This window comes from Lepisma saccharinum, chromosome 18 (assembly GCF_977018435.1).
Source record: "Lepisma saccharinum chromosome 18, izLepSacc3.1, whole genome shotgun sequence".
Lineage (NCBI taxonomy): Eukaryota > Metazoa > Arthropoda > Insecta > Zygentoma > Lepismatidae > Lepisma > Lepisma saccharinum.
In genome coordinates, this window is record NC_139246.1 from 16,767,279 (window position 1) to 16,779,340 (window position 12,062).

Here is a 12,062-nt window from a genome sequence, read left to right on the forward strand (position 1 = left end):
GTCAGTACTGCTTTGGCGCAAAGTACAAATCGCACATGTACATCTGTACTACAACAGGCCAGGTCATCGGATGATGTAAAGAACATCTGTACTGCTTCAAAGGGTTAATCTCTCGCATCCATAATTAAATTTATAGTACCCCCTTCAATTACAAAACTCAAGCTACAATCATTTGTAGCTTTCTGCCACTACTGGATAATTATGCTGATTTGATAAAGGGACAATCGCAAGAAAACATTTTTAGATCTCACAACCTTCAATGCTCAGTCACAGTAGTAGCTGAAGCTTATTTGAAACAAACTTACAGTTTCGTGAAACACAGACCTACCTGTCAATTATCAATCTCCTCAACCTTTCTGCATCAGATGTCGTGTCTAAAAGACATCCCAAATTGGTCAGATTAAAAGAAAGGAACGCATGTGATTCATATGCATCTACATGGAACACGCATGAACTTCTTCCTTTCGAGACATCTCTAAAATAAATAAACAACAATGTAACAGGGTTTACATTCAATATGGCAAAAAATTCCTAGTTTTTCCCAGGCATTTCATAACAAATGACCACACCATTCTGTAGTGCTATAACATCCAATAACATAGATTTAAGTGTTCAACTGAACTAGCTATTCAAGAGAATGCAGTTTATCCAACCAGTGATTTATGCACACATCCCCTAAAATATTTTACCAAGCACCAAATTTATGGTAATTTTAGCTCTAAATGCACTCTTACTCCCCCCTTAAATACAAACTCCACCAGAAGAAAAATTCTGAATATACCCCTGTATTCAACACTGTTCAAAATAAATGAACAAAAATAAGCTATAAATGTTTTACATACAATAAGTTTTATGTAGAATACCACTCATGAAGAAGCTTGAACAAAGCAAGGTGAAATGTTATTGACATTCCCAGATGCTGGCAAGTACACCCAACTGCAAAAGTAATAGTAGGTGAAATGTCCATCACCATATTCATCTAATCTGTTTTCAACAATGTGATGATCACAAATTGAAATAAAAATGTCAATAAGCAGAGGATAACATCAACTTTGTATCAACAGAATTCAATTACTTAAAACAAGCTGACTTACTAGCTATTGTACTGTGTAAATTTCAATAGCTCGCAACAGCGTAAAGGTTAACTCTCTCGCCTTTGATGCATGTGGTTCCAGGTTTGACCCCTGCTAGAGCTTCAAAATTTTGCTGTTTACTCAGCATCATGAGGAAAATTGGGGCACTACTTGAAAGCAATAGAGTAGACAGATTCGAAAACTAGAAAACTGTTGGTATGGGACACAATGTGATGGCCACGTATCGTCCAACAAAGAAGCATTTGGTGGGCCTTTGTCATAGTGGGCTGTTTACGCCACAGAATTTAGTTTTGTATTATATATTTCAATGCTACAAATATTTGATTTCTTATCAAGAAGCAAAATTTAACTGCACACATCTGCCAAAAATGACGGTGGCCATTTCGATGAACAGAAGAGATCCTGTGGCATGAGTAAACATAAGACACTTACCTGTCAAGGAAGATGGTGACCGAGTCACTGCTTATGATCTTAACAATTCCGGCAGCTACTGCAATACGAGAGTCTGTGCTTATTATGACATAATCACCTGGTGAGAGCTCTGTCTCACGCAGATCCCTTTTTGCAGAAGCTACAAATGTTTGCATGTAACTGAATTTTCCGGACTCAGACTCAACCACTTTTGTTCCCAATGTGAGGTTACTGAGGCATTTTCTCTTCTTTTCCCTGAAAAAAATATTACAAATAAAAGAAGAAAATCAAAATTTTACACAAAAATTTGTGTTTTTCTGCGACTCTTATGGCCACCACAATAGACCAAAGTGAACAAATGATGTAGTACACAGCAACCATGCCAACTCACATTAAAAATAGGTGGACACTTCTTGGGGGAAAACATAATAAAAATGTATAAGAATTGCAGTGTAGCCATCTTATAGAACAGATTTCTGGAAAATCAGTTCTAGCATCAGCCCTGTGGATGCTGGATACATCAAACTTGCAGGGAAGCACAGCAAAAGACTACTCTTCAAGGACATGTAATTACAGTAAGGCAATTTTAAAAACAAAAATCAAAATTATATCTTAGTGTAATTTACAGTTAATTTTGAAAATTGGAGGTTTCCAACTAGTGCCTTAATCGTCATACCCTGGAAAAATAGTTCTCACAGAACATATACCCACATACAATCAAACAAAGTTCCGTTTGCAACTCATGAATAATAAAGTGTACCCAGTGGAAAAAAGCAATTGCAATTACAGAAAAAAAACAGATATTTTCATGTAAGAAAAGCTGTCCCCAAAAATTTGCTTGTAGGGTCAACCCCATTAGATGTACCGAATTTGAATGGAAGCACGCAAAAGACTAGTTCTGGAGGACCTGTCCCCAAGTTTTGAAGGAGAAAAGAAAATACTCAGGCCCACAAGACTCGAAAGCTGGAACTGAGGTGATTTATTGAGCCATGTATTTCTGCATTAGAATGAGTACTTGATCAAAAGGTATAAGCTCAGCCATCATTCATTCCGGTCACATAAAGTAAATATCCTAGGTAAAACCGATTTCACCCACCTGCTTCGTACACAAATTAAGGAGGTGAATGAACCAAGCAGATTCTTCAAGGAACATTTACTTTACAACAGATTGGTTCAACTTCACTATCAGTGTTGGCTAATTTCATACCAGTCCATCGCTATAATACGAGGGCAAGTCAGTAGGTAGGTCACAAATGTTTATTAAAGTAATAAGTAAGATAAAGACTTGAAAACAGTTTTTATTTTTCAACATAATCTCCACGATTGATACACTTACCGGTATCTCATCGCTTTAACCCATCCGCATAACATTTAAATGCAGAATTTTTTGCCATGAAACACTATTTAAATTTGGCTATCTCCCGTGAAGGTTGCACAAGATGTCAAATACTGTGAAAACTATACAAGCAATTTACGTGAAAATTTTATATATTGAAGTGGAAGTACAGTAATAAGTTGCACATATGCAGTTTAATTAAAACATAAATAGAAACTCACCTAATAATTTCGATCACACACATCCTTTACATTCCATTTCCATTCCTCAACCTTTTATTTCTTTCCTGCCACAGTCACCTCTTCCTCACTTTCACTACATTCTTCAATTTCACTAACACAAAATGAACCCCCGTGTTCATCTCCACTTCCAAAATCCATATTTTCCTCTTCATCGCTATCGAAAAGCAACTTTTCAATCGCAGAATCTTCTACAACATTCTTACGAAAAATGTTTGCAACATGTAACAAATGAAGATTTGTTTACATGAGAAATTACTGAACAAAACACACTTGAAATGGTATGAAAAACTTAGCAGCACAAACATACACGTCATAGATTCGAAAGATCATACAACCTCTGCCATCTATTGAATGAAAAAGAAACTACGTGATGAAAATCGGAAACCCGTCGATTCGATGACTAGGTACGGCAAGCGAACGTCCAGACAGGCCGTCGATTCGACGACTAGGTATGCGGATGGGTTAACATTGCCCCAAAACCAGCTGCATAAAGTCTTCAGGCTGCTGTCCCAGCCACAGTCAAGATTATCCTTTGACCATCCTTGGGAGAAATTTTCAACACAGTTGTGCACCACTTGACACTTTTCACCGTAAACAGGAAGCATTTGCTCATGAATATCTTTTGTAAAATGTACTTTAAAAGAAATGCACAAGAGTGGACTGATCTTCTAACGTACACTTCTCGAGCAGTCGTCATTTTTAAACTGAGCTGCCCATGCGTGCGTATGCTATCTAGCGACTGCTAACTGAATATCATCAAGCTGGATTGTGCTGCCACCTAGGCACTTTTAGAAACTGCTCGCTACTATCTTCAGCTATTCCACATTAAATTGTGACCTATTTACTGACTTCCCCTCGTATATTAACCATCTATCTGCTTCATTGGCTCGTTGCCACCAGGTGCAATTGAGTGACGGGTGACAGGGAGTACCAAAATTCATATACATTAATATATTTCTTTGCAAGGAGATTTGTATTTTTTAACACAAAGAAGTTAACTGTCAAGAGTGTATATACAATGAATATTCATACCTTTCCTCTGGTGTGGAAAACCATATTTCCTTCATGCTGACTGGCTTCTTCTTTTCAATTTCCTCAAGCTCCAACAGATGGCTCCACTTGGTGAAGTAATTCACGTGAGATTCAGAGAGATGTGAAATTGCCTGAGGAACAATCTTTGCCATGGGATGGTTTGATGATAATTTATCTAGTCCATCCAAGCTGAAATTTTATAAAAATGCACTTTATACTCATACTCTGCCAGGGACAGTAAATGTTCATTTTTTCATGTTTTGAAAGGTACGAGGTGAGTTTTCCTACCATGTTTTGACATGAAATAATGCAAAATGCAAATTAAACAAAATTTAGAATTTATTTACTCACACTACACTATCTGAAGTCTGAATTATCATGTGAGTTATGCAATTTATGGAAAGCTGTTTAATTCTGCTGTAAATATTTGAGAAGCAAAAATGGACTCCTTTACACTTTAATATTCTGATAACTACATAAATGTGCTCATATAAGGGAAATGGTTATTTTGTGTAATTAGTATAGTCTAAAAATCAAATTTATGGTGATATTCACCATTTTAACACTGAAATGCCATTTTATATACCACTTTTGATCCTAAAATGTGCCAAGTTTTTTGTACCAAAAATCTTGATCTTTTATAATCCATCAATATGTGTCCCTATTGAATAATTTTAAAATGATAAAATGATCATGTATCAGATTGGTATTAGCAGATATTAGTAATGGTATCTGTTCAAAACTGATACCAGATAGAACTTATAAAGGATCGTTACATATACTTCAATAATCACATCCTTTCAATTTACTATTTTCCAGTGGCAAGTAATGCTCATAAGAAGTATACTTCAACCCTTGCATGATAGCTTATATGTAGAGGCATGCATATTTCGTTTTTGACGAGAACCCGAAATGTGAAATAACACATTGCAATGTTAATTTTTCATGTTTCTGAAAGGTGTGACGTGCATTTTACTACCCTGTTTTGTCACGAAATAATGCAAAATGAACTTCAAAATACGAAATAGACTGTTAAACACAAAATTTAATGTTTATATACAGATGCAGCACTTTCTGAAGTCTGAAGTATCCTGTGAGTTATGCAATTCATGGAAAATTGATTAATTCTGCTGCAAAAGTTTGAGAAGCAAAAATGGACCCCATTATACAGGAATAAACTTAATATTCTGGTAATGATTTAATGTGCTGTTAGAAGGGATATGTTTATTTTGTGTAATAGTGCAGTTTTTAAATCATATTTGAGATTATATTCATATTTTTAAAACCAAAATTTCATTTTATATGCTGATTTTTCACTGCTATAACAGCGAAATTTCATTTTATTTACCGCTTTTGAACCCGAAATTGATTCTGTTTTTGTACCGATATTTTGCCTTTTTATTTACCAAAAATATGTGCCTCTACTTATATGACATCATTGTAAGTCGTTGAGTTGTAGTGAAATTTATTTTGCATGAAGTCAATCATGATGTATAAATTATAACTCTTTTAGCCAAAGTTAAATTAACAATTACGTTGTATAAAATAAATAGGAAGAAGGAGTATTATGTGTTTACTTCGAGTGAAAGGCATTTTGTGAGTTTGCTTATGCATGCCGAACATCTTATTTTTTGGGAGGAATTAACTTTTTTGTGTGCATGTTTACTAATAAAAGCATGAATATCCTAAATTTAGACTTTTTTTACAAACTTCGATGAATTTGCATAATATGATAGCCTGAAAGGTAAAAAATACGAGTCAGGAAGGGGTTCCCTTCTCTTCTTGATCTGCAAGCAGTATAACAAGAATACAAGATGGTCACACTTATGTCTAAAGACCCTGGTTCGAATCCCAGCCTGGGCATGGGTGTTCTTGAGTGTCCCTTCATCAATTTCATCATATCATCACTCAACCTCATCATCGCTATTAGCCAAAAGTGGCAGAATAACAAAATCCAAGATAGCTTCTGTGCTTAGGGAAGGTAAACACACAATATCATCTTCACCTTCAACATGTCCCTACTAAGCAATTTCCGTAAATACTAACCTCAAAAACGTGGAACAAATCACTTGATACGGGCATCTGCTACAAGCCCTCTGATGACTGACTGGTTCAGGCAGCTCTGGAACATGGTTCCCTCGCAAAGCAGTTGCTGGCGATCTTGTCAGAAAGTATGCCAGTTCGTTCCTTAACAGAATCAAATCTCTGCATTCACGATGGCCTACAGGTATTTCTCGAAGAGAACCATCCCTTTGGAAAGAAAAGTAAAAAGATTATATTCACTCTGTGTCCGCGTAGTGGCCGCACAAGCCTTGGGCTCCGGATACAGCATGCACGCAGGTTCGAATATCCTTCGGCGGGAACCATAACTAGTTTCTCTCCTGAGAATTTGACCAGCGTACGGGACCGGTGGCCATCCACTATTGTGACGAAATTGGGGATCTACAAGAGTAGTGTAACCTGGTCATAGAAAACCACAACAACTGAGGGTTTGTCGTGCTGACCACACGTCACCCCATACCTGGTTAGAGTGGTGGGAGCGAGGCAAGCAGTAAGTAGAAAGGCCCTGGCCCTCATGGGCTGTTATGCCAAAGGTTATTTATTTTATTTATTTATTGCATCTTGTTTATCATGGCGAAGTTAAAGCTTTGTAGCCTTTTCTACCACTTAGCCATATTTACACCGAAATTTTAACATGAAAATTAGAAAACATTAATACATACATAAAAAGTTAGATATTGAAAACAAAGAATGAAGAATATAAAATTACAAAAATTACTGATTTTGTTCAGATCATAATTTATATCGCGAATTGAATTTTCAATAGTCTTTGGAGGAAAGTACAAGTACAGCTGAACATCATCTGCATAGATGTGATATTTACAGTGTTCGAGTGCGTGAGGAATATCGGTAATGTACAGAGAGAAGAGAAGTGGACCTGGAGGACACCGGCGCTGATTGATCGCCATGACGATCTCTCACTCGAGTTGAAGACGCATCGTTGGCATTCATTAATATATGAACGGAACCAAGCTATGGTTGGGTCAGACAAGTTGTACAGAAAGGATAGCTTCGAAAGCAGGATGTCATGGTCGATAGCCTGAAAAGCTTTACTAAAGTCCAAAAGTACAAGAATAGTTACTTTTTAAATGTCCATATTATAATTTTTATTCATTTCCAGGATTAGGTAAACTTCTCAAAACCAATACAAAATCTAAAAATTATATTGCATGATACATGCAGGGTTCCCACGCAAACTCCAAATCCATTTTCCCTGACATTTCCCTGAGTTTTCCAGAATCCTCATATTTTTTCCAGAGTATTGAATGCACAGTAAATGACTACTATAATTTTACAATGGCCTCCTCCATTTCCCCTCATAGCCATACCATCCTCACCTTCTATATTACTGTTGTTTTCTGATGCAAATAACAAAACAAGTTCAATAATAAAATAAAATTACACTTCTTATTAGTGGGAATCTGCAAGTGTGTCCATATCAGTATGGGTGTTGGTTCAAAGTGCTTATCAGCAGGGACTGGATATATATGTTGTAAAAATGTGCTAAATATGTAAATACATATTTAGTTATTTTCACCAAAATATGGAGTTAAATATGTACTTAAAATTGTAAAAATTTTCCTTTTTAACAATATACGACACTATACCAACTACTTAAAATACAGTCTCTGCATTGTAACTATTACCGCGACAGTCTTGAAGAGAAACCAGAAGCAAATCCCATACGTGTGCCACAAAATCGTTGCTTTTCGCTCCGCTGTTGGGCTTGCAACTAAAGAGGGTGGAGTTTGCAATGGGCTGCTCGACTTGGGACTCTCTTCCAACGTTGCCAAAATAACATTTGTAACAAGCAGGAGCCGATGCTTGAGCCCTCATTCTCTATTGTTGACAACAATTGTAAATAAACAGGAATTTCAAGTGTTCTACAATAGCAAAAACAAACAGTTGGGAGGCATAAAATTGAAAGAAAGAAAAAATATTGTTTGGATGACAGAAAACTTGTAATTAACGCAATTGGAGGTTGTAAAAAATGGTCAAAAGCTTTCGTTTATTTAATGATGCTTTGGACTTTGGGTCAGTTATTCGTAAGAAATTCGTCCACCTCTTTCAGTCACATAAGGACATGCAGTCATTGTGCAAATATGGAGTACATGTTAAGAAAAATTCTGAAATATGGAAATAACATGTAAAAATAACTAAACTATATATTGGGTTGGCAACTAAGTTCCCGCCGTTTTTTTTTAATTGGAAAAATCTCTATGACATTAAATACGTTTGGCACGAAGGTGTACATCATGCGAAAGAGAATATATTGTTCTACCTAAATTTATGTTTCTTTGTTACTAAGACACATTTTCTTGTTATTTACAGATCATTAAAATGGAATGTCAAGTTGAGAAGAATGAGCATTTTCGACACGTCCTCCTTTTTGCCTTTAATCAAGGTTCTAAGGCCGCAGAAGCTGCTCGCAACATTTGTACTGTGTATGGAGTGGGTGCTATAGCTGAAAGAACCGCCCGTGATTGGTATGCGAAGTTCAAAAAAGGAAATTTTGACCTCAAAGATGCATCTCGTTCTGGCCGTCCAGTTGAGTTCGATGAAGAGCGATTGAACCACCTGTTGCATGAAAATCCGCGTCGAACAACAAGGGAACTGGCAGACAATGGGTTGCTCCCACACTACTGTAGAGAAGCATCTTCAATCGATAGGAAAGGTTCAGAAGTGTGGAGCATGGGTGCCTCACACTTTAAGTGTCACCAACAAAAATCAACGAGCCACAATCTCCGCTGGTTTGCTTGCTCGGCACCGTGCAACCCATGGACACAAGGAACGATTTCTTCACCGAATCATTACTGGCGATGAAAAATGGTGCCTTTACATGAATATGAAGCAGCGTAAGGAATGGCTGAGCCCCGGGAAACAAGCGACCCCACACGCGAAACAGGAACTTCATCCGCGTAAAATGATGTTGTGCGTATGGTGGGACTGGGAAGGGATTCTCCATTTCAAATTGCTTGAAAGGAACCAAACGATCAACGCGGAACTCTATGTGCAACAAATGGAACGACTCAACACGGCTATTCAAGAGAAAAGACCGAATCGGCAGCATGGTGTTCTTTTGCTGCACGACAACGCCCGCCCTCATATCGCCAATATGACCAAGGACATCATTCAAGCTCATGGTTGGGAAGTGCTGCCACACCCACCATACTCTCCAGATTTGGCACCAACGGATTTTCACCTCTTTCGATCTCTTTCAAATGCTATGCGGGGAGTTTCATTCAATACTGACGCAGAATTGAGAGCTTGGTTGGATGACTTTTTCGAGTCTAAACCACGTGATTTCTACCGACGAGGTATTGAAATCCTTGTTGAACGTTGGCAAAACGTTGTAAACAACACACGAGAATACATTATTGATTAACTACTTGTATCTGTTTATTGAAAACTAACCTTTCAACAATTTTCCTTAAAAAACGGCGGGAACTTAGTAGCCAACCCAATAAAATATGAATCAAAACCTAATATATGTATACATATATAAAATTAAAAACTGAATTTTTCGAGTCTACATGCCATGATGCGCAAGGATAATACAAAATATAACTGATTTCAGCTTTACACATGAATATGTATTTACATACAAATCCGTTCTGCTTAACAGGTTAGCCCTAATTTAAACATAACAAAAATGTTCAATGAACACAGTGCTTATCAGTTTAACTACATATGACTAAATTAGATAAACAGGAGACAAAACCTGATTACTAACCTCAAATACAAAAGAAGACCTCCCTCTGGGTCATCACCTAATTCAGCCATCATCATGCTGTATAAAATTACTTGACCCCGATGCTCAGCGGAAAAGCTAGATTTCCCAGTTTTAAGCTCTAAAGGCATCACCTATAGTTAAAAAATCAAACTCAAGTTTAATGTTAAATCCTCATTAAGTAACAAACTCTTTCATAGATAGAAATAAAAGTTTAAAAAATTGAAACTTAATGTGAAATTGTGGAATACAAAAAAACTGGAGTTGATCCTTTGAAAAGACAGTTTACAACTTAAATATTCAATAAATCTATATATATAAAAATGGATGTATGTGTGTATATATGTTCGTTCCGGCATAACTCTTGAAAGCCTGGAGCAATTTCAACTAAACTTGGTACACATATGACTTACAATCTGAAAAGAAAAACTGTGGGGGTAAGACACACCTGGCATCCCTAGGGGTGGGGGTGGGAATGGGGTGAAATGTAAAAACGACTGATATTTGTGTGGGTCGCTAAGATGAATAGTGATACTTGCAATGCCGTTCAATTTATTTATTTTTGCTCCTGGAGGTGAAACTAAAAATGTTGTTTATAATCAAGTTTTGAGTTAAATTAATATTATCGTGAATTTGTAAAAGATTTTACTTTATAATTTGTATACTGTACTTATCCTTTTAAATACATGTAAATAAAATTAGTTACATTTTACACTATAGTTAGAGTTCATTATTTTCCTAATAGAAAATTGGGATAAAAAATACCCGAGCAACACTGGGTAATCAGCTAATATTCAATAACTTATAATATTACCTTCACAAACTGTTTCATATGGATAATTAATTTTAAAAATTGCTTCAAATGTACAGATGCTACATTCTAAAAGAGCACAATCTTAAATTCACAGAGCATAGACAAACTTCACTTTTGCGTATTGTGCGTGTTACTCACTATATAATATAAGCAATACTAAATTAGTATAAAATTGAACTTACTTACGTCAGTGATATGAAGATTTGAAAACAACGTTTCTGGGTACAACTGCCCCCTTCATCAGGTTCATATTTTCTCTAGGCACTAATCATAATGCTGGTTGTTTTTAGACAGGAATGTTGTCAGGGATTGTTTCAAGTGTTTCTTAACCAAACCTCTAACCTAATCCTTTTCTAACGCTTGGTGACGCGGCATTATGATTAGTGCCTAGAGAAAATATGAACCTGATGAACGGAGCAGTTGTACCCTGAAATATTGTTTTCAAATCTTCATACTCACTCACGTAAGTAAGTTCAATTTTATACTAATTTAGTATTGCTTATAAACCTCACTTATTGCATAAACATTAAGGATAGACTGATGTGAATTTTTTGCCAGTAACATTAAAGTACTGATACCAGCAATCAACAGGGCCCCAATGGTATGGCAATGACCTTGTCACCTAGTAATCAAGGGATTATGGGTTCAATCCCCAGTGACAGCACTTTAAAACAGTAGGTACAGTCCATAAAGTGGACTTCTAACATACTTTGCCAAACTTTTTTGCTCGTAAAATATTCTACCAATATGGCTTCATAGCATGTACTGCCAATCACTCATAGCTGCAGGCTCCAGTCCATATCTTCAAATACAGACTAGGGCCAGGCACATATCTAGAAATATGTTTCGGGGGGGGGGGGGGGGGGGGGGTCCGAACCAAGTGTCTCAGGAATAATAATAATAATAATAATGTTTAAATTAAAATAATTATATTAGTATTACACGAATAGGTAAAAACACTGTATAAGAATAGAGATATAACAGCGTATATTCATTACGTAGCTTACTTGTAGTTAAGATCGGAAAAATTTACATAAGAACAAGTGCCCTGCCAATGAAATTATTGTCAAATAGATGAATAATTGAATATTTATCAAATAACAAAAATGATGTTACATGTAGTTGGAGAAAAGTAAGTTTCTGATTAATATTTTGTGTATATTGAGCAGTAGTGTATATAAATCTTCTTTGTAATATCATTCAAAGCTGTGTGATCCCAATATAATCCTTGGTTTCTAAAAAAGTTCAGAGGAAATTAATAACCATCGATTATGCAACAAATGATAATATTTTCATTACTTAATTTTAGATCTTTGCATGTCTTTGGGGGGGGGGGGGGGTC

At 36.3% G+C, this 12,062-nt stretch overlaps 1 protein-coding gene across 2 annotated transcripts in view; it reads right to left on the reverse strand.

The window, feature by feature from the left end:
- The window catches only part of Dna2 (DNA replication helicase/nuclease 2), a 65,333-nt gene that overhangs the window by 33,071 nt on the left and 20,200 nt on the right, over nucleotides 1–12,062 (reverse strand). For both annotated transcript variants that reach the window (XM_083140240.1, XM_083140239.1), the window contains 5 exons: nucleotides 9,910–10,040; nucleotides 6,162–6,365; nucleotides 4,116–4,304; nucleotides 1,527–1,760; nucleotides 329–475 (listed from right to left, as the gene is read on the reverse strand). In XM_083140240.1, coding sequence (XP_082996366.1) covers nucleotides 329–475; nucleotides 1,527–1,760; nucleotides 4,116–4,304; nucleotides 6,162–6,365; nucleotides 9,910–10,040 — 905 coding nt within the window. The remainder of the gene's footprint in view (nucleotides 1–328; nucleotides 476–1,526; nucleotides 1,761–4,115; nucleotides 4,305–6,161; nucleotides 6,366–9,909; nucleotides 10,041–12,062) is intronic.